The sequence below is a fragment of the Pollicipes pollicipes genome, unplaced genomic scaffold (assembly GCF_011947565.3).
Source record: "Pollicipes pollicipes isolate AB1234 unplaced genomic scaffold, Ppol_2.1 Scaffold_6138;HRSCAF=7277_pilon_pilon_pilon, whole genome shotgun sequence".
Taxonomy (NCBI): Eukaryota; Metazoa; Arthropoda; class Thecostraca; order Pollicipedomorpha; family Pollicipedidae; genus Pollicipes; species Pollicipes pollicipes.
Window position 1 is genome coordinate 4,601,188 of NW_023596818.1, and position 23,455 is coordinate 4,624,642.

General features: G+C 52.4%; 3 protein-coding genes across 7 annotated transcripts; 1 reads left to right on the forward strand and 2 right to left on the reverse strand.

Moving 5' to 3' along the window:
• Positions 1-45: 45 nt before the first annotated feature.
• LOC119105994 (exosome complex component MTR3) lies at positions 46-4,586 on the reverse strand. The gene is made up of 6 exons (XM_037229589.1): positions 4,542-4,586; positions 3,284-3,483; positions 2,496-2,749; positions 1,537-1,683; positions 866-988; positions 46-376 (listed from the first exon to the last, which is right to left on the reverse strand). Exons 2-6 carry the CDS (start codon positions 3,423-3,425, stop codon positions 227-229), a joined length of 816 nt encoding a protein of 271 aa, XP_037085484.1. The 5' UTR covers positions 3,426-3,483; positions 4,542-4,586; the 3' UTR covers positions 46-226.
• Positions 4,587-7,253: 2,667 nt separating this feature from the next.
• Positions 7,254-16,540, reverse strand: rngo (DNA damage inducible 1 homolog rngo). 5 transcript variants are annotated; one of them, XM_037230021.1, is made up of 10 exons: positions 16,477-16,540; positions 14,501-14,605; positions 13,524-13,686; positions 11,972-12,160; positions 11,272-11,526; positions 10,036-10,268; positions 9,529-9,635; positions 9,019-9,182; positions 8,582-8,760; positions 7,254-7,963 (listed from the first exon to the last, which is right to left on the reverse strand). In XM_037230021.1, the coding sequence occupies exons 2-10, from the start codon at positions 14,591-14,593 to the stop codon at positions 7,874-7,876; spliced, it is 1,473 nt and encodes a 490-aa protein (XP_037085916.1). In that variant the 5' UTR covers positions 14,594-14,605; positions 16,477-16,540; the 3' UTR covers positions 7,254-7,873. The 5 variants fall into 5 exon arrangements, with proteins under 5 accessions (XP_037085916.1, XP_037085917.1, XP_037085918.1 ...); XM_037230022.1 differs by having other exon boundaries at positions 16,449-16,490; XM_037230023.1 differs by having other exon boundaries at positions 16,455-16,477.
• Positions 16,541-16,760: 220 nt separating this feature from the next.
• LOC119106258 (26S proteasome regulatory subunit 7) lies at positions 16,761-22,990 on the forward strand. Its single transcript, XM_037229868.1, has 10 exons — positions 16,761-16,895; positions 17,509-17,613; positions 17,910-17,947; positions 18,399-18,572; positions 19,262-19,401; positions 20,203-20,371; positions 20,666-20,830; positions 21,362-21,553; positions 21,929-22,124; positions 22,744-22,990. The coding sequence occupies exons 2-10, from the start codon at positions 17,541-17,543 to the stop codon at positions 22,899-22,901; spliced, it is 1,305 nt and encodes a 434-aa protein (XP_037085763.1). The 5' UTR covers positions 16,761-16,895; positions 17,509-17,540; the 3' UTR covers positions 22,902-22,990.
• Positions 22,991-23,455: the final 465 nt, after the last annotated feature.

Consider the following 23,455-nt stretch of genomic DNA (forward strand, 5'->3'; position numbering starts at 1 on the left):
CGTCTCGCCGCAGCAACTCACGCCCATCAGGCCCGTGCTTGCAAATAAGATGTCGATGGTTTATTGGTGTATGACAATGCGACGGCCGAATGGAGGCGCTGGGAGATCCATCTCCGAATCACGTACAACTCACGCCCCCATACAAAAAGCGCGAGACGCCACGCCAGCACCCCGACGAGGTAGCGACACTACCCAAGGCAAGAGCATCCAACGTACTGCAACGGCGTCACGTGTTGCCGTTGACGACGTGGCGTGCCTTGCGCAGAAGGCGCTCGCGGATGACGCCGTACACCCGCTGGCAGGCGGCGGTGAGCGCGCCCACCGACTTGTCCAGGGCGTCCACGGACATCACGCCCTCCGAGTACAGGCACGTGACCTGCGGGCACGAGGACACGCCGCCTGAGGGTGCGCGGACACGTCAACGGCGGGTGCGGAGACACGCCACCAGCGGGTGCAGAGACGCTGCCTGTGGGAGGCGGGCACGTTGCATGCGGAAGCAAAGACATGACGTCTGCGTGTACACGTGAAGGCACGACACACACGCCGTTCGCGAGTACACTCCGACGTGAGAGAGTCGCATCTCTTGCAGCTAAAGAGACGGTGGAGAGCCTGCGGGGGCGAACAGTGGCAAGCTGCACAGAAATGTGACACGTACCAGGTACCTGGCGGTATACTACGAAAACATCTTACTGAGACTCAAGCGCTAAAAGATGTACGTCCAATCGCCGCTTTTCACTTCTTTCGAACGTCAACCAAGGATGCGTCAGTTCCAACGCCTGTAGATATGGCGCCAGATCGGTACCAACCACACTGCCGTTGCACGCAGTTCAGCCCCATCCCACCGGACCGTCCGGCCCGGCCGCACCTGCTGCAGCTGCGGCATGTAGCCGACGGTGACGTCTCCGTGCTCGGCGCTAGGCTCGGCGGCCGTGCGGGGTGCCAGCTCGCCGCTGTCCGGGTCCAGCAGGTCACGGCCGGCCGTGTGCCGCTGAGGCAAGGCGGCGCTCCGGGTCACGCCAGCACGCACGGCACGTATCCAATGAATGCACTCCCTCCAATCCGTAATCGCTTGGCGAAAGGGCTTTTTTATTATCAGGTTTCCTCCCTTTGATCCAAAGGTCCTACGATATTTGACGACTGGGTTCTAAGATTCGCAAAGGTCATATTCTATAATTGTATTTCTATCTATAATCACCACTAGGTCATATTCTATAATCTTATTTGTCCGCAATGTTTTTCTTATGCTCGTCCAGACGAAAGGGTCGGTTTGCGTATCACGCGAGCATTCTGTCCAACAATTTTGTACATTACAAGCTACTAGATACCAATGCAGAGATACCTTGCTTCATCCAACACATTTACCAACACGTCCAAATTCAGTCAATCGGCACCACAATCCAATCACCGCCATGTCACTAAAGCAGTCGGTGCGCCCACAAACCCAAATCACCGTCACCTTTATCACCCCACCGCCGTCAGGGGCACCCGCGCCCGGCCGCGGCGCGCACCACCGCGAGCCGGCCGGCGCGGACTCACCAGGGCTGCGGCGGCCACCAGGTCATACATGGGCACGCTGGCGTCGGCCAGGGCGGCGCTGACGGCCACGACGGCCGCCGCCAGCGCGCCGCCGTCGTCCTGCAGCACGTACACGAACACGTCCACGTTCGACTTGGGGAACTCGTGCTGCCGGCGGAGCGGGGCGCGGTTACAGGTCCGCGCCAGCACGGGGAGGCGACGGAAGCGGTCAGGCAGCCAGCTGGCTGGTCTGTCATGCGTCGTAATACCCAACAGTGGCGGAAGTGACTGCCGTCAGTTTGCAGGATCGTTACCTCCAGGACCACTCGACTGAGTCTCAGCCTCCGAGACCACGCATCAGACAGAGCATCATCATCCGGAACCACCACCAGACAGAGCATGGCCATGCGGGACCACACACCAGACAGAGCATCATCACCCGGGACTGACCACCCGCCAGACAGAGCCTGGTCATGCGGGACCACACACCAGACAGAGCATCGTCACCCGGGACTGACCACCCGCCAGACAGAGCCTGGTCATGTGGGACCACACACCAGACAGAGCATCATCACCAGGGGCCGACCACCCGCCAGACAGAGCCTGGTAATCCGGGATCACCCACCCACCAGGGAGCATCATCATCCAGCACCACCCAGCAGATAGATCATCACCATCTGGGACTGCCCAGCAGACAGAGCATCATCATCTGGGACCACCCAGACAGAGCATCACCACCCAGGACTGCCCAGCAGACAGAGCATCATGATCCAGGACCACCCACCAGACAGAGCATCACCATCCAGGACCGCCCAGCAGACAGAGCACCACCATCTGGGACCGCCCAGCAGACAGAGCATCACCATGCAGGACCACCCAGCAGACAGAGCATCATCATCTGGGGCCACCCAACAGACAGAGTATGGTCATGCGGGACCACACACCACACAGAGCATGGTGATCCGGGACCGACCACCCACCAGACAGACGGCGGGCTCGACGGCCGTGCGCAGCGTCTGGCTCAGCTCTCGCTCCTGGTTGTCGGGGATGTAGCCGCGCCGGCGGCGGCACGAGAACGGCGCGAACTTGAGCTCGCAGCTCAGCTGGCCGGTGGTGCTGAACTCAGAGCGGCGCGCCACCTCGCGCGGCCCGTACACGGCCGCCGTCACCTTGGTGGCGCCCATCTCCAGGTAGCACGAGCCCTGCGCGTGCAGCGTCGTGCCCAGGCGCAGGTCTGTGAAAAGAGGGGGCGGCGTATCAGTCACATACAAGCATTGACACAGTTAAGTGTTTGACCGGATTGAATCGCTTGATTGAAGAAAATGACATAGGCACAACACTACACACCACAACAATATGCACAATATTTGTGATTGTGTCCATGCAAAATTATATTTCTGCATTTTTCTTGCTTAGAATAGGTTATTTGGTTTTTTGAACAAACTATCATGTTTAGTACTGGTAGGCACTAATGTCAAACACTGGGATAGCCTTCACCTGGCTCTGTCATTTACCCCCCCCCCCCCCCCTCCCATCCTTCACCTATTTATAGATGTCTGATGGTACCCATCTGACAACCAGTGTACCCTGCATGTTCATCTCCTCATTCATTGCTAGATCTTTCCCCCTATCTCAGCTGATTCCAGCACTTTCAGATTCATTTTATGCATACACTTAGCCAGGATGGTGGTGCTTTCCACCACTCTCACTATTGTCCTCCTGTGAGCTGGCACATGTGCCATAATGTGACAGGTAAGGTTGTACTCACATATGGGTCTCAGCTCATCATCTTTTCTTCCATTCAACCTCACACCACCAGCCCCTGGAGATGGTTCCTCTTCTGGGTCACAGAACTCCGAATAAGGCTGGGAACTCTCTGGCCTTGGATTCCTTTTGCTATCCACTGGCATGGTGTACTTCTAGCTCCCTGGTTTTCAGAACCTCATGCAAAGCTTTTTGTATCTATACCTGTATGGATACAGATAGTCATACATAAAATGTTTGCAGATCAAACAGTATGAGATATCTGAGACAAATGTGGGGATCATGACAAAGTAGAGCCAAGCAGTTGTGCAATGAACAGGTGATACTTCCTAAATATGGTCATGGCAGCCTGTAACTTAATCTGAGCCTACACTGCCAAAAAGCACATGGAAGAAAAGCAGCATTCTAGCATGCATCCGACATGGTGTCCAGAATGTACATCTGAATTCATGTCACCATAATCCTGGCTCTCTGGAGGTCTCCACACATATTCACTGGCATTAATTGACCCTTTGACCCTGAACATAGACATCTGACCTGCCTGGCCCACCATCATGCTTGAAGTTTTAAGGATTGGCTGATTTTACCACAGGTCAAAAGAGGGGTAATGGACAGTGAAACCTAAGCTGGGGGTGCAATCATGCCCATGAAGATATGCAGGCTGTTTCATGGAGACTACTTCCAGGTCATTCAGGCAGGCACAATGTCACAGGAGCACCATCCAAATACTGTCATCTGATTAGCCATGGAGCATTGATGGCCAATAAGGGTATAAATGTTTCCATCATTAAGCTGTTCATATCTGCCTGGTGTCCACCCACATATTCAAATACAGATATAATAAACCCTGAGCAGCTCTGGCTCAATGTTATATAGGCAGTACATGATCTGTACAAAAATTATGTTTTGTGTCACATAATGCAAGAAGCCAGATATCGGTGCTAGATAAAACAGAAATAACAACTATAATGAAATAGCTTAAGAATAACACCATGTGGTATTGTGAACATAAAATAAACCATTTAAACTCAGACAAATTTGCAAGTACATCACAAAAAGGGCAAAAATATGAGCTCATAACGGAACTTGCATCAACACAAATCCAGCATTGCCGATGCAATCTCCTGGTGAATTTTAGTACTACCAGGGAATGCCAGGGCGCCAATTTCACACAGCCGGCGAGGCTACACCCTCAAACCCATACACATTTTCTGCCACACAGTCAAACAATGTTATTGAGGGGCCAATTTTATTATATTTACAATTTAGCTCAATTCATCAAGTACGATGTTTCACATATTCAAGCCCCTACACGTTAGATAGCCTTGCCCCTACACATGCTACTTCACTTTTGACTCACACGCTTCGTTATGGTAGTTATTTTGTGGCTACCATATTAAAATAACTATTCCGTCCCTGCACATAATAAGTCGTAGGTTCCGCACCGGCATCCTGGCGGTAAAAAATAATCAAGCTCGCCATGGTCCGCAGTTCTATAAACTGACAGGAATGCCAGTTGATCTTAATAATCATTTGGCAAAAATGCAGCTAAAATGAATGCGTAACTCTGCGGCTAGTCTCACTTGCTGAGTCAGGTCAGGCACAGGCTCCAGCCCGTATCTCCTAATGATGGGGAGAGAGCCGCGACTGCCGGCCGAGGCTAGCATCTGGCCCCCAGCGACCGCTAAAACAGAACATGAGACGCTCTCGGTCCACGTGGATCACTTCCACCTGGGACTGCTGAAAGCGCATAACTTTGCGCGACAACGTACAGAGGCGACCATCGCGGCAAACTGAGATCTGCACGGCCGCAAGTTAGAAGTGTTCCGCTACCAGGCGGGTGATGCGGTGTACCTGTTCCGGAAGGTGCCCGCACGAGGCGAGTATCACAAGTTTGTTCGGCCCTGGAGACCGGCGGTGGTGCTAGCTCAAACAGGTGAGCTGAGCTACCGCATTCAGCTTAATGAATGCGGTAGTTAATTCAGTTCAGCTGTGCGGCGGCAGGCGCAGGAAACTGTTGGTCCACTGCAATCGGTTGAAGCCACGTAGCGGTGACCCTGCAGAACGACGGTCGCCGTCGGAAACACCCACACGCCGGACTGCGCCGGCTGCGGCGCCGCACAAACGGCACAGTCGCAGGACCAGGTGCCTGGACCAGACGGCACAGTCACACCAGCACCAGCCGTACCGATGTCCACAGACGGACAACATACAGCTGTACCGGCTGAACCAGCAGCACCATTACTGCGTCTGCCAGTGACGCAAAGGACTGACGTGCCTGGGTGTCCGCCTGAGGAGGCTGAGGCCGCGAATCTCGCTCCATCTCAGGCCGCGGCTGAACCGCCTGACGAACCGGCGATAGCAGCGATACCGACCCCGTGCCCTATCCCGGCTTGCAGGTCACGTATCCCGCGGCCCACGTCACCACTGTCCCTCCGTGGCCTGGCGCCACCCAACGAATGACTACCTAGTCCGAGTCCCCATTCGAGTGCGCCCAGGTCCCGGATCCCAGTGTCTGTAGGACAACCATCTTCGAAAGGTCATCGCGAACAGCGGAGCGCGCTAGTCAAACGGTCTCCAGATCGACGTAACGCGTGACTGCGATAGCTGGGTGCATAACAACGATTTATTGTGCGTTTGTGTTGCGTTGCTATGTTGTGTAGGTTAGTTACAATGACGTGACGAATATGGGTTAAGGGCCTTTCTTTCTGTGCACGTTAAGTTATGTTCGTGAGATATTTGTTCATGATGCCATGGATTTGTTTATTATGTCATGAATTAGTAATTTCAGTATGAGGGTATTCTTTTTTAGAAGAGTGGAGTGTAAGGTGTCAGAGAACACCCCTGTGTTAGCCAGTGAATGTTTGCGTAGTCTGGCAAGCGCCGTTTAGAGGCGCTCGTGTTCCCATTCTCCCACGCACCCCGTGCGAGGGACGCAGCCGTGGGGGTCCGGAGGTAGTAACAAGCAGGGGGTTCTGGGGGCCGTCGGCGAGAGGGCGAACGTGCCGGCGGGACGGACTGTGATGAGTGCCTGTGGCGAGTGTCAAATACAGAAGTGACTTTGGACGTACCGTGTGTACAAGTGAGCCGGAGGCGAGACATCGGGACACCACAACTTGCATACATATTCGGGTCCATGTTCGGGATTCGGCGGACCTCTCAGATTTACCTGAAATTCTGCACGCAATGTTTGCAAGAATCTCCCATGCCAGTGGCAAGAGTAAAATGGCACTGAAGAGGAAAACAGTCAAAAGTAATACGAAATGTTAAAAATAGTAATGATAGAAATAGTAGTAATAAATAGTAACAATAGAAATAATAATAGCGAAAATGCCTGCTTTCTAGGGCCTAAGAGTCATCTAAGCCAGTCCTCCCTCGATTCTGGACTGCGTATTTTTTTCATTCAGATCCTGAGATCGACAGTCATCCTAAGAATGGATCAGTTTTGAGAGACTTTTATGTGTTTTTGGGTGGGTGTTTCTGTATGAACTATGAAGGAGACCTCAAAACTTTAATTTCAAAGTGGTGAAGCTGTAGTCATCATTGTTATGCAACCATAAGATGACCATTCACGTTGAGTATGTATGCACGCTTGCTTCATTACAAAAATGTTGTCCAACCCCCATTGTTATGGGAACATTGAATCTTGTAATTACCATGCAATATGAGTACTTCTCAACAACAAACATGATCCTGGTCGCTGAGAACAGAGAGCAGCGCAGGAAACATCTTGTTTTAGATGGAAACAGTATCTGGGGCAGTATAAAGTAAGGTGAATTAAAATGCATGTACCTGATGTACCACATGATGAAGCATCAACAAAGCTTTGTATGTTCTCTGGGTGCTTGACCGCAATGGCTCATGATGCCTGACCTACCACCCCAATGGAGAGTCTCTACAGCCCAACATGTTTTCTTGTCACAGGTTAAAAGCTGCACTTCACACCATATAATGAGTCAACCAAGCAAGTTTGTTTGGTGGTGTATTGCAGTACTGTATCATAAAATGCAAAAGTACTGTGTTACAATTTGCACATTTCATCTGCAGAGAACTACACAGTTCACAGCAAAACTCGCAAATATATACCATAAATGTTAGTCCTTGCCAATAAAACCAACTGCTAAAACGAGACATGGCAATTTTACATCAGTCCTCCTCATGAGACAGCATGCTCAGTCACAACATAAGCTGGAAGTGCCACCAAGGACACACCAGTGGTTGACAATGTGGTGAAGTCATATAGTTTCTGATGGTGTTCGAACCCTGCGACGAGCCCCCACGTATCAGCAGGTGGTTCACGCTGTTTGTGTGAGGTCACAAGGACAGTGCCTCAGAACTGTACAGCTGCACCCGTGTGTATGTGAGGTCACCCACACCCACACACACTACAGGCACTGTTCACATGTTGACCCGCAAGAACAGCGCCCACCGCTGCCAAAGTCAGGACACGAAGCATCCATGAAGCGAGTCTCTCGGATTGGAGATTGCACACATGAACCAGAAATGAGTTCGAGCACGCCGCCTGCGTGTCGTCGGTGGCGCGGGGCTGGTCTACAGCACGAGCGGGCCGGCGCGGTCGCGTCGACGCCGGAGATCACATCTTGGGCAGCTTGAATGAGCGCGCGAACAGCGCCGCCACCGCCTTCGTGCTGTCACCGCCGCACCTCCTCAGCTCTTCGAACGCCTGCAATGACCAGGGAACGTGGTAAACTAGGGCACGCCATTGATAGGTATCCAAGGTTTCCGTCCAACCGGTTCTAGTTCTATCACGGACAGGTGAGATACAAACCAAGACAAAGGGTTATGCCCAACCATGGCACGTCTGGCCGTCATAGCTGGAAAAGTGGTACGTGTGGGCGTTCGCCGACCCAAATAACTATTGCGCAACAGACATGTCAGTGCAAAATGGTCTCGACGCCGACGCGCTTTACACCGCAAACTACCACCAGCTAACGACTTAAATAACGGCTGGGAACGTCGATGCCTGCCTCGAGGTGGGCAGGGCTTCCACCAATCACAACACATGTCGCGTTACATCCATTACACCTTCACCAGCGTTTGCATTGGGCAATTCGTGATCGAACCAAGTGACGCTTGCTACTTCAGATCCTGGCAACACCGTGCAGGAGCCCCAACGAAAACAATCATCTCAATCTGCCGCGCGCGTGCTCACAAGTTACCGGCCGCTCAGCACGCGAGACAGAACTACCCAGACAACAGCTGGCCAACTCCGGCGGCGGCACACACCAGCACCCCAGGCCCGCGCCTTCGACTGCCCCGGCCGAGGGCGTGCCCCGCCCACCTGAGACCGGAGGAAGCCGGCGTTGATGATCATCTGCACGTCCCTCTCGGTGAACCTGTCGGATGGCTGGACGGAGAGCGAGGCGCCCGAGGACTCCCCGGAGGGTGCGGCAGTGGCGGAAGACGCCGCTGCAGCACGCGCTCGCGCTGCAGCAGACGCCGCTGCAGCAGGCGCTTGCGCTGCAGCGGACGCGAATGGGAAACCAATCAATGGAAACTCAGAAGCGCTGAGCCATGGGTCGGCTGGTACACATACCACTTAGAGATGTCTACGGTTGATTTCTGGCATCACCAACAAGCGTTTTGTGCTGCAAAGTACCATCAAGTCTGCCACAACACGCCATTGTTCTACCAGTCCCTCAAAATGCACACGTCTAAACGGCCCGACCCGACCGTGCAGCCCTGCCGCGCCCATCCCTGCACGCGGGAAGACCGTACCCGCCACAGACGCGGCGGCAGCGGCGGCAGCGGCAGCGGTAGCGGTCGGGCTTGGGCCGGCGGCCGCGGCGGCTGAAGCGGCGCTGGCGCTCTCCTGCAGGGCGCGCGCCAAGTCTGCGTCCTCCGCGTCACGCACAGAGTCGGCCGTCGCCTCTTCCTCCGTCCTGCGTCGCAGCGGGTGGCGTCAGGCGGGTGGGGCGGTATCGCCGGGGCCCGGAGCGGCGAGAGGCACGGCGCAGTGCGGAGCGCTGACGCAAATGAGCACCTCGGCGCACCTAAAACCTTGATGGGCATTCCTCACCGCCAGCACCCAATGATCTTTTAAAACAGTCGAGTAAATAACTGTAGACACGTTCTCTGCTCGCAGCTCGCAAGCATGTAGCTCAGCATGCCTGCGGGGCTTAAGACACCTGCATTCTGCCATGTGACCCTGCACAAGGGAACTGTTATACACGACCCGCGCACTGCGGCGCGTCTCGAGTGCGCCGCGGAGTGGCGGCCGCAGCTGACCTGTTACTGAGGCGGGCGCAGGCTGGCAGCTCCGACTCCGGCAGGAAGGGGGTACTGCTGGACGTGGTGCCGATGTGCAGCACGTTGTTCTTCAGGTCAATCACGCACTGCCGACGAGAGGTGTACGGGTCATGTGGGATCAAGGTTGAAGTGCTCGATGGAATTTGCTGGAAGCGGCAGGGGCCCGAAACGGCCACTGGCAGCACAACATGCAATATTTTCGACGACAAAAATGTTGCAAGCGTATTGATCATAATGTGGCGAATTACATGATAAAGGACGCAAGTTTTGGTATTGCTTCCAGAAGGTTCTTCATCTAAGTGATTGCTTCCTCGTTAGCATATCCCTATAACCAGGCATCAGCCTTACCCTCACAGTCGTTACCCTCGCGTGTACAGCCAAATCAAGCAACACCCAGCAACGTCATGGTCATCGTCTATGCTCGAACAACACATCCAAACGACAACGGAAGCTGGCCCCGGCGGCAGCATCACCCCCACCCTTCACCTGATGCCGCTTCAGCATGTCCAGTCCGAGCAGCATGTCCATGGGCTGCTCCTCGAGGATCGAGAACGACGACGTGAGGAACACGTCCTCGATCTGGATCTGGCCCATGTGCACGCGGCCCAGGATGCGCTGCGTGCCGACGCCCTTGGCGATGCCGCTCCAGCGCGTGTCCACCAGGCGCATGATGTGGCACCGCTCGGCGCACGCCGCCGACATGATGGTCGTCTGCGCGCCTGGAGCCGGGAGCGTGGGTCACGCGGCAGCGCTGGGGACGGTCGCCACTGACGCGGCGTTGGCCGGTGACGGGGATACCGACCGGCCGGCCTCAGCCGGGAGCTGGCAGACAGCCGGGAGTTGACTGACAGCCGGGAGTTGACTGACAGCCGGAAGTTGACTGCACAGCCGGGAGTTGACTGACATCCAGGAGTTGACTGACAGCCAGGAGTTGACTGACAGCCAGGAGCTGACAGCCAGCGGGAGTTGACTGACAGCCGGGAGTTGACTGACAGCCGGGAGTTGACTGACAGCCGGGAGCTGACTGACAGCCGGGAGTTGACAGACAACTGCGAGTTGACTGACAGCCGGGAGTTGACTGACAGCTGGGAGCTGACAGCCAGAGGGAGTTGACTGACAGCCGGGAGTTGCCAGACATCCAGGATTGACAGACAGCCTGAGTTGGCAGGCAGACGATAATAACGTTTGGCGGGAGTGATTGGCGCAGGTGTTCGACGGACATTGAACAGTCACCCAGGGAACAGGGTCAAGCGGTGAAGCGGCAGTCAAAATACCCAAACCAACATCCACCTTCAGCAATCCAACTCTACCAAGCACATCCAGAGCGTGCAAGGACGCAGCCAAAGTGAACTCGCGGCTATCCAAAGTGAAAAATAACCACTAACAAGCACTCTTAGCACGTCACCAACAAACAGTGTTCGTTCGCAAAGAAGGCTCTGAATTCCTCCTCTGTTTCCCTTAGAAAGAGATTCCTCCCACCGACCCGTCACAAATAAGAGCTTTCAGGTTACAGCCAAGTCTGAGTTAAGTTCTCTACCCCTATCAGTTCTCCCCCCCCCCTCAAGTCTCACCCCCACCTGAATGTCTCCATCAGTTCTCCCCTCCTCTCGAGTCTCGCCCCCACCTGAATGTCTCCATCAGTTCTCCCCTTCTCTCCGGTCTCCCCCCATCCCCACACCTGAATGTCTCCATCAGTTCTGTCCTCTCCGGTCTCGCCCCCACCTGAATCGATGAAAGCCTTGACCGGGTGTCCGTTGACGGTGCAGTTGATGTAGAGCATGATGACCGACCCGAAGCTTTCGGGGTTGTGCTCCATGGCCGCCTCCATGTTGGCGTCGATGTTCTTCTGCTTGATCTCCTCGGCCATCAGGCGCTGCGCCTCCACGTCGAAGGGGTCGGCATTCAGCATGCGCAGCCGCATTCGCTCGCGCTCCGAGCGGGCCTCCTGCTGCTCGCGCAGCACCGCCGCGAACTGATCTGCGACGCACGTGCCGGGAAGGCACGGGTCACAAGGCGCTCCGGACAGTCTGCACTGCGCGAGCGTGCGGTGAGCAACACGCACAAATGTCGCAAAAAGGCCCGATGAAGAGCACCTTCGTCCAATATCGTCCATAGGACGCTCGGATGACTCTGAGCACCTATCGCGTTGACAAACACCCCGAATGCAGTGTTGCGGCTTATGCATGACATTATCTTCTCGGAACATAAAACATGTTCATATTTATGTAGAACATTTTTAGAACGTAAAGCTTGCAAACTCTTCTGAACATGGTGGCTTGGGCCCCCTTTAGGTGACGGAACAACGCAAACAATGAGAATGAGGGGAGGGGCATTATCCCCCAACCCAACGAGCTACAAAGCTGTGCGCATGCCTACCGGAGCGCTGCGCCGCAGTCATAACCCGCCTCCAGGCTGCACTGACCAACATCGCCGCTGAGCAGAGCCTCAGCCAGGCGCGGGTTGTTCTGCTTCAGCATGGCCAGCTGGTCCGGGTTGGCCAGGAACATCTCGCGGATGAAGGAGGGGTCGTCCTCGCGCGCCGGCGCCGCCGGCCGCCCGCCCGGCGCCGGCACCGGCGGCACGCGGATGCTGCCGAAGTCGATCTGCGCCACTGCCGGGGTCACGAGAGGTCAGGCGGCGTCACGTGGGGTCAACGGCACCTTTGAGTGGCCTGTTCGTGGGGCCGATCCTGATGTTTGATGTGTGGGCATAAGTCTCATAGGGAATGCCGTATTCCAACAAACGGGATAGAAGAGGACAAACAGATTACTGGCAGTCATTCAATGCAAGGACGTAACGAATAATCGTACCACGTACGAATCGTCACAAGCAGATGTAAAATAAATAGGCCCCATTAAAACGCGATTACCATACGCTGTACCGCCGTTGGGTATCGAGTTAGCAGCTGTCAGAATTTCAGTGCTGGCAAGGTACGTTAAGAGCTAAGGGTCGCTCCACATTACAATACTACGCACGAAAAACCATGCAACGTAACACCTACTCGCCCAATCACTAACGAGCGTACAGGTGATAATTACGCGTCGATGACAAATATGCCGCCTGGTTTGAGTACTGAATGCACTTCGAAAACATTGCAAAAGGCCCCAGACTGATACGATCGATCATGGCCGGGTGAGTTCTACAAAGGAGCGCTAACGTGTCAGGAGGACAAGGCGTTCTGTCAACGTCTCGCCCCAGCGTGGGCATTATGGTCTCCCTTCTTCAAAGAACGGGTAATGACGAGAAGAAGCCCACGCATGTGCGTGGCGGAAGTGATGCATCGTGATCTTGTCCCGTCGCGGTCAGCGCACGCCTGTCAGGTCATGGTTCCCAAGCGGCTTTACAACTCTAAACTTGCTCATGACGACCATACCATGCAATGTATTAGAAAATTCCAGCGGAGTGATCACAGCCAGGAAGGTATATCGAGCGCGTTTAGTTCACCTTCGCCCTATGCTTCACCTCAGCCAAGCGTGTGGTGAGACACCGTTTCGCCATTAAGCAGCTCGTGCCTGGGTGGGTTCGAGTCGAGAGTCGGGTCGAGAGCACTCTGACTGGTCCCTACCTGACTCGCCGGTCTCAACTAAGATGGCCTGAGGTCGCTGGGAGTGGCTGCGCCAAATGTCAGATGACGTGACTAGTCTCTACTTGACCGGCCGATCCTGACTGGAATGGCCTGTGGTCGCTGGGAGTGACTGCGCCAAATGCCAGATGACGTCAGAGGGCAGGACTGAACGTGCTAAGGTTTTCAGCACGTCACTGTTTCCAAAAACTGTGCCACTGGCAAGAAATTCAACGTTCGGAGCGGTAGGGTCGGGCTCGCATAACAACCACTGAAAAGCCCGGCCGTTATCCTGAAAATCCATCGAATCAAAAGGTCTAGACTAAATCTTGGAAGACTAAAACCCACACACGCCGTTTTTCTACCTACGATGTTAAGTCAATTCGATTCGCCAGTGACGCCGGCTACTCACGCTGTTCGGCGACCGACGGCTGCGTGGCCCGCACCCGGGGCGCGTCTACAAACAGGACATCGTTCTCCCGGATGCCGAGGTCCTTCAGCGTCTTCTTGTCGTCGGTCAGGCGCCGTCCCTCGTGCACGAGCTGCATCCCCTCCAGGGCGATGTTGGCTTCCACCTGCATGGCGGGCAAGCAACATTTGCATTGTGGATCGTTCTATCTTGCAAACCAAACATGCTCGAATATTCAATCTAAAAAATAAATTCTCAGAGACATTTTCCGAATATCTTTTTCCATCAACATTGCATAAATGAAATGAAATGTCCAATCCAATGAAGCACCAGGCTGCATATGCTGTCACAATGCACTGCTTCTTCACTTGCATCACTGTCCACATAAATACACAAAAGGAAATGGTGCCAGCCTCCTACAAAACCCCCTTAACTCATAACCTGACAGTATATTGTAGCACAAAAAGAGCCAGTGATTGGTAAAACAAAATATATAGAACAAACCCTCAGTTATTGCAAGCTCTTAAGCATGTAGCTTAAAAAAAAACTAGGTGCTGGCTATTGTGTGGCCTAAATCTCAATGGGGCATGAAATTGGTGTAAAACTAAAGCTGATGTCCAGTGATCTTTTTTGTCAAATATCTTAGAAAGAATAACCTATGTGACATAATGGTGGTTCCTTGTAAGCCTGTCTCAAAAGCATGTCATTTTCAACAGTGGTTATCAAGAATTGGCAGTCAGCTCATGAACAGTGATGATGCCTAAGTCACATACAGGGGCATCACCAGTGGTGTAGGTGGCTACTGCCCCCTCCTCTCCCATCCACTGGCCCTGCCTGGAGCCACTGATGATCTTTTTGCTATAATTGTTTGACAAACCAGATTAACAGGATTGCTCCATGGGCTTCAGTTACTTCCCACCACCCAAGAGTTGGCATGCTCCACCTGGCATCAAATTCTGATGGTACCACCAGCCACATACCTGTACAAAGGCCCGCAAATTCTCCAGTTCCAAGTCATCGCTGACATCCAGCTGGTACAGCTCCCCTGAGGCTGTTGTGACCGTCAAACGCATCTTGGTTTCTCACTGTAAAATTGAACAGGGTTATCTTCAAACTAGGATTGTGACAATGACTTGGCTGGTTTACGAAATTACATTGTGGTAGATATTCAGAGTTGTATGGTAGACTCAGAGTCCATATCTCCTCCCAACAAGTTAAATACAGTTTCACTGTCTACTTAAGTCATTAGAGACACTTCTGCTCCATTGGTGCCACTCAACTTAGACCACTGTAGTCCTGCCTTGAGTTTTAATGCACACTGCTTTTTTCCCATCACTGTAAACACAGATCATTGCAAATAAGCCATATCAGTCCCATTCAATCACAGACTATAGCTAGCCTTCACTGTATTCTTAATCCCAAACATGGTTCACAGACAATGCCAGTTAATTTTTACACCCAAATATGGGTACTGGTGCCTTGCTTGTAAAAATACTCCAAGTCATATTTAAGGTACACTCCACAAAATATGGCAAGTACTAGACTGTTATGATCAGTAGATGGAATGAGCCACATGGGCTAATTTGAACCTGAAAATGCTAACCAAGAAACTTTTCTGCATGTGGAATTTTGTTGCAACCATAGATGGCAGGTAACTGAAATTGGTACACAACTACAAGCAAGCCTGCTGGCCAAGTGAGTATTAACTGAACTTTGAACAATTTTTTAATTGGGTCATCATACCATGCACAGTTGCCATGATTTTCAAATTTAACAGTTTTACAACCACTGCATGCAATTTATGCAGTTTCAAGTGGCACCAAGCCTAATTCTGGGCAACTAGCATATTACATTATTAGTTATTTGCATGTAAGCTGTCTGATCAGGCCAATATTTCTGAAACACTGAATAATCATTACAATGTGATATTTCCATATTACTAATACAAAAACATAGGATTTCCAATTCACCAAGAGCTTAACACTATGGATTGAACCAATGTCACAGATCTTGATAGCACAGCTTCACAGTGACAGAGAATAGCATATTCTAAATAGAAAAATGGAGCATTGCATCAACAATGTGACTGTGTGTGCACAGTCAATAACACACTTTCATGTGCAAACTATGGATCCACCCATTTTTGACTGTTTTTTAATGCATGCCAGGTATCAGTTACCAGGACAGATGAAGACACCTGCAAACCACCAATGTACCTCAAAATGGGCTGTGTTTTCAGCAGAAATCAAAAGCAAAGTACCAGTGTCAGATGTACTGGAAGTTATCTGAATAAACACTGACACTGTGACTGCCTACAACACAAAATGAGGAAAGGATGTAAAAGGTCTCAAGCCATGAAACAGCTTAAGCATTTATGCAACGATAATGCATTTTCTTAAACAATGGTCGTGCAGCAATTGTGCAGTACCCAATCCTGCACAGCATATTAAAATATGTGCATTCCTATCTGAAAAACATATCAAGCAAAATGATCTGATAAACTGGTTCAGCCATCTCAGGCTCTGGGTACCTGACTTTTTCCCTTTGTAAACTGTGCCTATTTGCAGAATAACTTCCTGGAACGGAGAATGTTATGAATTAAGCATGTGGCTCTAATACTGTAATATCAGCCCTAAAATGAGCATTTGCCACCAGGGGAAGCAAGCCATATTATCCACACATAAAAAAGACAAAGAAAGGAGACAAACATACGAACAGCGCCGTAAAGGGTATGTGACGACCCAGTACGTAGCGAAGACACGCTATTTACAAGAGGTTAACAAAGCTACGCCGGTTTCCGAAACCATTCATAGGTCTCATGGCCTCAACACTTCAGGGCACATTGGATATCACTACCCATTTGATATATCACATATTCAGTGGGAGCAACCCACAGTGTTCCTTCCGTAACCGAACAAAGAGCCTCACCTATACCTGCGGACAAACACGCACGTACCTCGGGACCGCTCTGCCAGGCGTGGTGACCTTCGCCGTTTAAAGATACTTTGTTTACAGGCGCTCCATGCTTGTAACGATTGTGGACTATCGACCCTAGCGTGCTTTAGATATTTCACAAAATCTATGGAGAACTGAGCTTTGAATTGAAAAAAGCATTAATTGAATCTAAATTGTTATTATGTAATAGTTTTGCCTTCTGGGAGAATAAATGGGCACTTGTGGCACAAGCTGGCTAAGATAACCCTCTTGATGACTGCAGGTCAGAAAGGCATAAACGGCGCAGGATGACACACAGAAACCTCCGCAGGACAAGGGGAAGGCGGGCAGTGGATCACAATAAACGAAAATATACCGGCCCCGGCGAGAGCGCTTGCAGTTATTCCTTCATTTCAACCAACGGTTTTGTAGCAGACACTGGTGAGGACATTGTTCACGTACCTACCTATGCCTGTAATGATCGAAAATGGCCCTTTCGTGTACGTGAGAACTTTTTACGAATCGTGAGGCTTCCGGTGCAACACTGATATATCTCGATCTTGATCTCCTGCCTTCATAGATTGAGCGGTGTTCGCTTGAAATGTGTATTTAGTGATGGTACCAATAGATTACAGTGTGCATTTATCAATGTTGAATATTAAGGGCCTTGGATGCGGAGGGAGTGCTCTCATGCCAGACTTCGGGAAATATGTGTCACGCCAGAGACATCCAGGGTAGCAATGACATTGCTGCAGCACTCTGGGAATGTTATGCTGTCAGTCAGGGTGCTCAGAGTCTGTTGCATGGTCACTACCATTTTCGGTGCATTGAGGCTCAATGTTTCTATCAAATATCATGCTGTATAGGTAATTTCAAGTAATTATAGACCACCAACACTTTTCACAATGATGAAGGTTTGGTGTGCTATTTTATGTGCATCCAGGGAAGTGGATGAATTTTCTGCAAGAATTGTACCTGGCACCCTGCTTACCATGATGCATCCCATCTGGCTGTTTTGTAATGTTGGTATTTGACTCCCTATTTTCTTCTGCAGATTTAATAGCCTAGCCCACATCACAATTAATCATGCCTGATCATCTTGGGGGTGATATGCGCAAGGTGAAAGATGTAACAGAAGAGGAAGAAAAGGAATTTAAAAGTAAGTAAATTTGTTATGTTTGTCCTTGCATACAAGGCTGTTTGCATGGACAGATTAATAGTTAATAGATATGGCAAGATATATTGAGTTTTGCCCTGTTCTATATGCATAATATGATCAATTACTACTATTCCTTTGTCAATATACAATATTTATAGGTGATCAGTTTTGGTGTCTAGTGTTTGTACATGGTACAGTAAGGTAGCACCTTAATAACCCTTTTTTTAAAGAAAAGCACCTTTTGATTATTATTTTGATATTAAGACCATGTTTTGATTGGATATTTTGTCTTTCAGCATTGGATGAAGGTGACATTGCCCTGCTCAAGTCATATGTGAGTATTCATTTGCCACTGCATACCTTTGCATGTGTGATGTTCCATGCAAGAATATGTGCAATATGCCATGAAACACAAATGTTGAAAATCAGGTTCATAGAGGCATAGCTCTGTCTGGTAGGTAACCCTCTTGTGTTTACAGAGTGTAAAGTGAAGCACTTCATGGTACCAGAAATATTGCTACAAACTATTGATTGTGTCTGCAAGAAAGCATCCTGGCGCAATTATATAGCCAGGCTGTTTCAAAACCATGCTAGTAGCCTGGTTTTGCAAGTGAAGCTGTGAGGGTATGGCAGGAATAATGTCTGCACCTTCCCAAAATACACAGAAATGGGTTTCTTCCCAAATTTAGCTCATGCTTGTTTACTCTTCCAGTGAATGGGAACTACCTCCTGGTTACAGCTGCTGTTGACATATTAACATGACAGTCATTATTCCCACCCATCAGGGCCAAGGCCAGTACAGCAAGTCCATAAAGACAATTGAGGGGGACATCACTGACATCAGCAAGCGGGTCAATGAGCTGACCGGCATCAAGGAGTCAGACACAGGTCTGGCAGCGCCTGCCCTCTGGGACCTGGCCGCTGACAAGCAGACCCTCCAGAGTGAGCAGCCACTTCAGGTGAGGCCAGCTGTCAACACATGATTGGCTCTGTGGCTACAGATGTGGTGTGAGGCTTTCCTGCTAAAGGCTATGTGCAGCAGTGGTCTTGTTTGATGTGAAAGCATCAGTGATAGTACTCTGAATCTTACCTTGTGTTTGATTCTGTTTTGGGATGTTTTATGGTCAGGTGAGGTTATGCTGCCTCATGGTTCTGACCTTGTGGTTTGTCACAAATGACTTGCAGTCCTGGAATATTCAAGGAAAACTGTGAAAACAACTAGCACTCAAATCCAGTAGCACTCCTGTGGTCTAAACCTTGAGTATACATCAAGATTCATCCAGATCTAGATTAAATTAAACTAGAATCAGGATTAGGCTCTCATTGCACCAATTGATCAGATATGTGGCATGAAGAAAGCTATGCTATTTGACACCTGGGAGTGCTTCTCCCTGCTGGTTCCCCAACCTCCACTGCACCACCCCCACCCTGCTGGGTCTGCCTTTCACAATACCATCACTCCTTGTGTTCTCTCTGGTCCACGCCCGCTCGTCCCGCTGTCCAGCATCCGATGCGCATCATCCCCCTCGGCGACTGCCCCCTGACCCTTGCCCTACCTCTTGCATCCAACTGTCTCTTCATGACCCCTTGGCCCTGCTCTGCCCCACCTTGACCCCGGTGGTGACCCCGTGCGCGCGGCCCGTCCCAGGTGGCTCGCTGCACCAAGATCATCAACGCCGACAGCGACGAGCCGCGCTACATCATCAACGTCAAGCAGTTCGCCAAGTTCGTGGTGGACCTGGCCGACTCGGTGGCGCCCACCGACATCGAGGAGGGCATGCGGGTGGGGTAAGCTGGTCACGCTCGGCGCGCCTCGTCACGCGCAGACGGTCGCGGGACGCTGTGATGCCGTGCGCGCGTCAGCGCCCGGCGGCCGCCCCGCTGCCGGGAGTCCAGCCCGGGCTCCTCCCGTGGCGCGGAGTTCGCTCTCGCGGGCGAGTGAGCGACCGTCCATGGAGTTAGTGACGGCGAGCGACGTGTGCTCCGTCGTCAGAGACCGGGACGCGTGGAGGACGGCCGACTGGTGTGGTCACGTGACCAGCCTGGTGGGGGCGGCGGCCACGGGCTGTGGTGCCTGACTTCTGCCTGGGGGGAGGGGGGGAGGGGGCAGCGGAGAGTTTGGATGCCGGCTGGGCTGCGGGCCCTACGACACGCCGGGCTGGGGAGGCGGCTTTTAAGCATTAGTTTGTTTTGGAATGGCGAGACATATTCCGCGATATGTGATGATTGTTAACGTGCAAACAAGGGCGTGCCAGTAGCGATGGTTCGATCCACGGACTTTTTAGAAAAACGAACGTCTGCGGTGAGACTTGAACCCGCCTCGTGCCGTGGTGGTACGGCATGCCCATGGCGTGTAATATGAGCTTTCGAGACGAGACCGCTACTTGAACCACCGCACCAGTCATCCCTACTTCACCAGCGTGCTCGCTCTGTATTGGTGCATCGAGATATGGCTGCTCCCTGCAATCGCTACCTGTCGTGTCTTCTTCCGTAATGGCTAAGCAGTGGCAATATCATCCTATGGATGTTTATCTACTCTGCCTTTACCGCTCGTCTCGCTTTGACTAACGATGCTGGCCGTGTCGGCAGGGTGGACCGCAACAAGTACCAGATCCACATCCCGCTGCCGCCCAAGATCGACCCGACCGTGACCATGATGCAGGTGGAGGAGAAGCCGGACGTGACGTACAGCGACGTGGGCGGCTGCAAGGAGCAGATCGACAAGCTGCGGGAGGTGGTGGAGACGCCGCTGCTGCATGTCAGTACAGCGGGGGCTCCGGGGGCGGGTTGGGCATGGCGAGGGCGCGAACTTGTGGAACAGGGGAACACAGAGAACTTGTGGAACAACATCACTTACATCATGCTCATCCTCGTCAATTAGCTGGAGGTGAAGCATAAAGCAGCCTGGAAACAATAATTTCGCTGGAGGTAAATGGGCGGGAGTGCATTAGCGATTCTAATCCTCGGTTCCATTATCTCCATTGCGAAACAAACAGCACTGACCGTGTGGCCAGCGCCACCAGCCACCTCTGACGGCTGCCGCGACCCACAGCCGGAGCGGTTCGTCAACCTGGGCATCGAGCCGCCCAAGGGCGTGCTGCTGTTCGGACCGCCCGGCACCGGCAAGACGCTGTGCGCGCGCGCCGTGGCCAACCGCACCGACGCCTGCTTCATCCGCGTCATCGGCTCCGAGCTCGTGCAGAAATACGTCGGCGAGGTGGGCGCGGTGTTGGAGGGGAAGGGGGCTCTGGTGGGGAAGGCTAAAACTGGTTTTGTCACCAGGATTGTGAGTTCTAAAATGCGAAAAATAGTGCAAAAGTGTGTGAATTGTGGCAGTTTGGTTTTCCACTTTCTTACCAGCTTTACATTCAGTTATGATCCGTAAGATTGGCAAATGATGGGCGGTTTTTTATTGGCAGTGACAAAGTATGCCTTCAGGTGCTGTACTGTACATAAAATAAGACAGTAGGTCAATGACCTGACATATATGACGTCACTAGCGAGAGGCGCATACCATGTGTGTGAATATTGTGACAGTGTAGTGGTGAGGTACTCTGGAAAAAGTGTAGAAAACGCATCTCCACGTTTGTGTGTGTGTTGTCTGAACTTCCACGTGTCCTGTGGAATGGCAGCTATCAGCTGTATGGCGGACACGTCTGATACGGTCCGGACGGTCACCAGCTCGCCAGTGTGGCCCACTGGTGGTGGGGTCCACAGCAAGCGTCATTGCCTCCGCTCGCGTCCGCAGGGTGCTCGGATGGTGCGCGAGCTATTCGAGATGGCGCGCACCAAGAAGGCCTGCTTGATCTTCTTCGATGAGATTGACGCCATCGGCGGTGCGCGGTTCGACGACGGCGCCGGTGGCGACAATGAAGTGCAGCGGACCATGCTCGAACTAATCAACCAGCTGGACGGCTTCGATCCGCGTGGTAACATCAAGGTTAGCGCGTTATTATCAAGACACACCCCCTCCACTGGGCATGGTGCAAGTGAGAAAGGATTGGAAATAATTGTGTGTATGAGACTAATGCTGCTTACTAGATGTTCTTACCTGACATTAACAGGATGAGACATTGGTTTATGATGCTTTGGTTGGAAAAATAGCCTGAGCAGTCAGTGCAGTCTTGGATATAAATGATTGACATCTGGGTCTAGTTGTGGCCTGCCTGACATGTTACGTGACGCGCTTGACCTATGGAATTAGGTGCAGATGGCTGCCGACCGGCCAGACATGTTAATCCCATATCAAAATGGTATCAAAACAGGTTCTGATCTGACGTGATCTGACCTGACCCGACCTGACCTGGGTTTCCAGGTGCTGATGGCCACTAACCGGCCGGACACGCTTGACCCGGCGCTGATGCGGCCGGGCCGGCTGGACCGCAAGGTCGAGTTCGGCCTGCCCGACCTCGAGGGCCGCACGCACATCTTCAAGATCCACGCCCGCTCCATGTCCGTGGAGAAGGACATCCGATACGAACTGCTGGCTCGGCTCTGCCCCAACAGCACAGGTGGGAACCTCTGCCCCAAGCGGCAGCGCTGGTAAAACCTCTCTCCCAGCCCAAAACCTGCCTCGCTGGGCTTTCGTTGCGTAATGGACGGGCGGTGTTTGATGTAATCGGAGAGGGCGTCGCGGTAGGATGCGTCCCCAAGACTGACTTTGCTCTATCATGAGGTATTTTCATGGTGAATCATGACAGGCACGTCAACCCATATTTCGACACGGCCGCACTGTTACTAGTCGTTCGTCCAACGTTACTAGTAGCCCGTTCAACGGAGCTGAAAACACCTGAGATTTCTTCAGGCTGCCATTATCCGATCTTCTGTTGGCCACGCAAGAGTGCTCACAGACGAACGAACGCCCACGGAGCGTTCGTGATGGGGATGGATTTCTGGCATGTTCTCGCTAGTATTGGTGCTGATAGAATCGGCCGGACAGTTCCTGGCATCCAACCACCATTGGGACGAACCCTCGCCTGACCACTTCCGCCCCTCTCGTTCTTATCGGCCGCTGTCCCCCGCCGCTATCGCCCTTGCCGCTCCCCGGGCCGGCCGCCCGTTCCCCGGGCCGGGCCGGCCGCCGCCCGCGGTCTCGCTGCGGGACGCTGACCTGAACGTGCCATCCCCCAGGCGCCGAGATCCGCTCCGTCTGCACCGAGGCCGGCATGTTCGCCATCAGGGCGCGCAGGAAGGTGGCCAGCGAGAAGGACTTCCTCGACGCCGTCAACAAGGTCATCAAGTCGTACGCCAAGTTCAGCGCCACCCCCAAGTACATGACGTACAACTAGGCCGGAGGACGGTGGTGGCCGTGTTTTATGTAACTATTGCACCCGCTCCCCTCTCATTGAAAAGGTAATACATGTGTTCCGAGAGTCGATGTTGGTTTCTTTCGTGGTACGTGATGTGAGGCGGAATCTGGAAGCTGGGTTTGGAACGGAGCATTCCTGACGGAGCAGTATGACGAGGCGCGGAAATCGGTGTGAGTCGGACTGGTGGCGTTGTGCACTAGCTCATGTATCGAACATTTCTAAATTGGTTTGGTAAGTCACAAACTGCAAATCCCTGGGGAGTGACGCTGGTGCACACTAGCAGTGGTGTTCTAAATGCCGGAAGGTTCTAGACAAGGAATACGCTGTGAGGAGAGGTGCACACTCCTACCAGCTGCCGAACATCCAGGCGACCGTTTGGGCATGATTGGGCATTCAGTAGCGTTGGAACGATAAAGCCAGCAATGCCGGTTTCTTCCGCGTCTGTTGTGTTTGCTTCTCTGGAACCGATCCTCGCGATGTTCAGCGACAGCTGGGCGTCACTGGCTCCGAGGTAAGGTAGCTGACATTTTGTC

Bases quoted from the DNA above. Each gene is read 5' to 3' on its own strand.
- LOC119105994 (XM_037229589.1), bottom strand. From the start codon at position 3,425: ATGCCAGTGGATAGCAAAAGGAATCCAAGGCCAGAGAGTTCCCAGCCT. The intron at 2,750-3,283 runs GTGAGTACAACC...CTCTTTTCACAG, and splicing joins TGATGAGCTGAGACCCATAT to ACCTGCGCCTGGGCACGACG. The intron at 1,684-2,495 runs GTGGGTGGTCGG...CTCCGCCGGCAG, and splicing joins TCGAGCCCGCCGTCTGTCTG to CACGAGTTCCCCAAGTCGAA.
- rngo (XM_037230021.1), bottom strand. From the start codon at position 14,593: ATGCGTTTGACGGTCACAACAGCCTCAGGGGAGCTGTACCAGCTGGAT. The intron at 11,527-11,971 runs GTCAGTGCAGCC...CGTGCGTCGCAG, and splicing joins TCTGCTCAGCGGCGATGTTG to ATCAGTTCGCGGCGGTGCTG. The intron at 9,636-10,035 runs GTGAAGGGTGGG...TCTCGTCGGCAG, and splicing joins ACATGCTGAAGCGGCATCAG to TGCGTGATTGACCTGAAGAA.
- LOC119106258 (XM_037229868.1), top strand. From the start codon at position 17,541: ATGCCTGATCATCTTGGGGGTGATATGCGCAAGGTGAAAGATGTAACA. The intron at 17,614-17,909 runs GTAAGTAAATTT...TTTGTCTTTCAG, and splicing joins GGAAGAAAAGGAATTTAAAA to CATTGGATGAAGGTGACATT. The intron at 20,831-21,361 runs GTGGGCGCGGTG...TCGCGTCCGCAG, and splicing joins TGCAGAAATACGTCGGCGAG to GGTGCTCGGATGGTGCGCGA.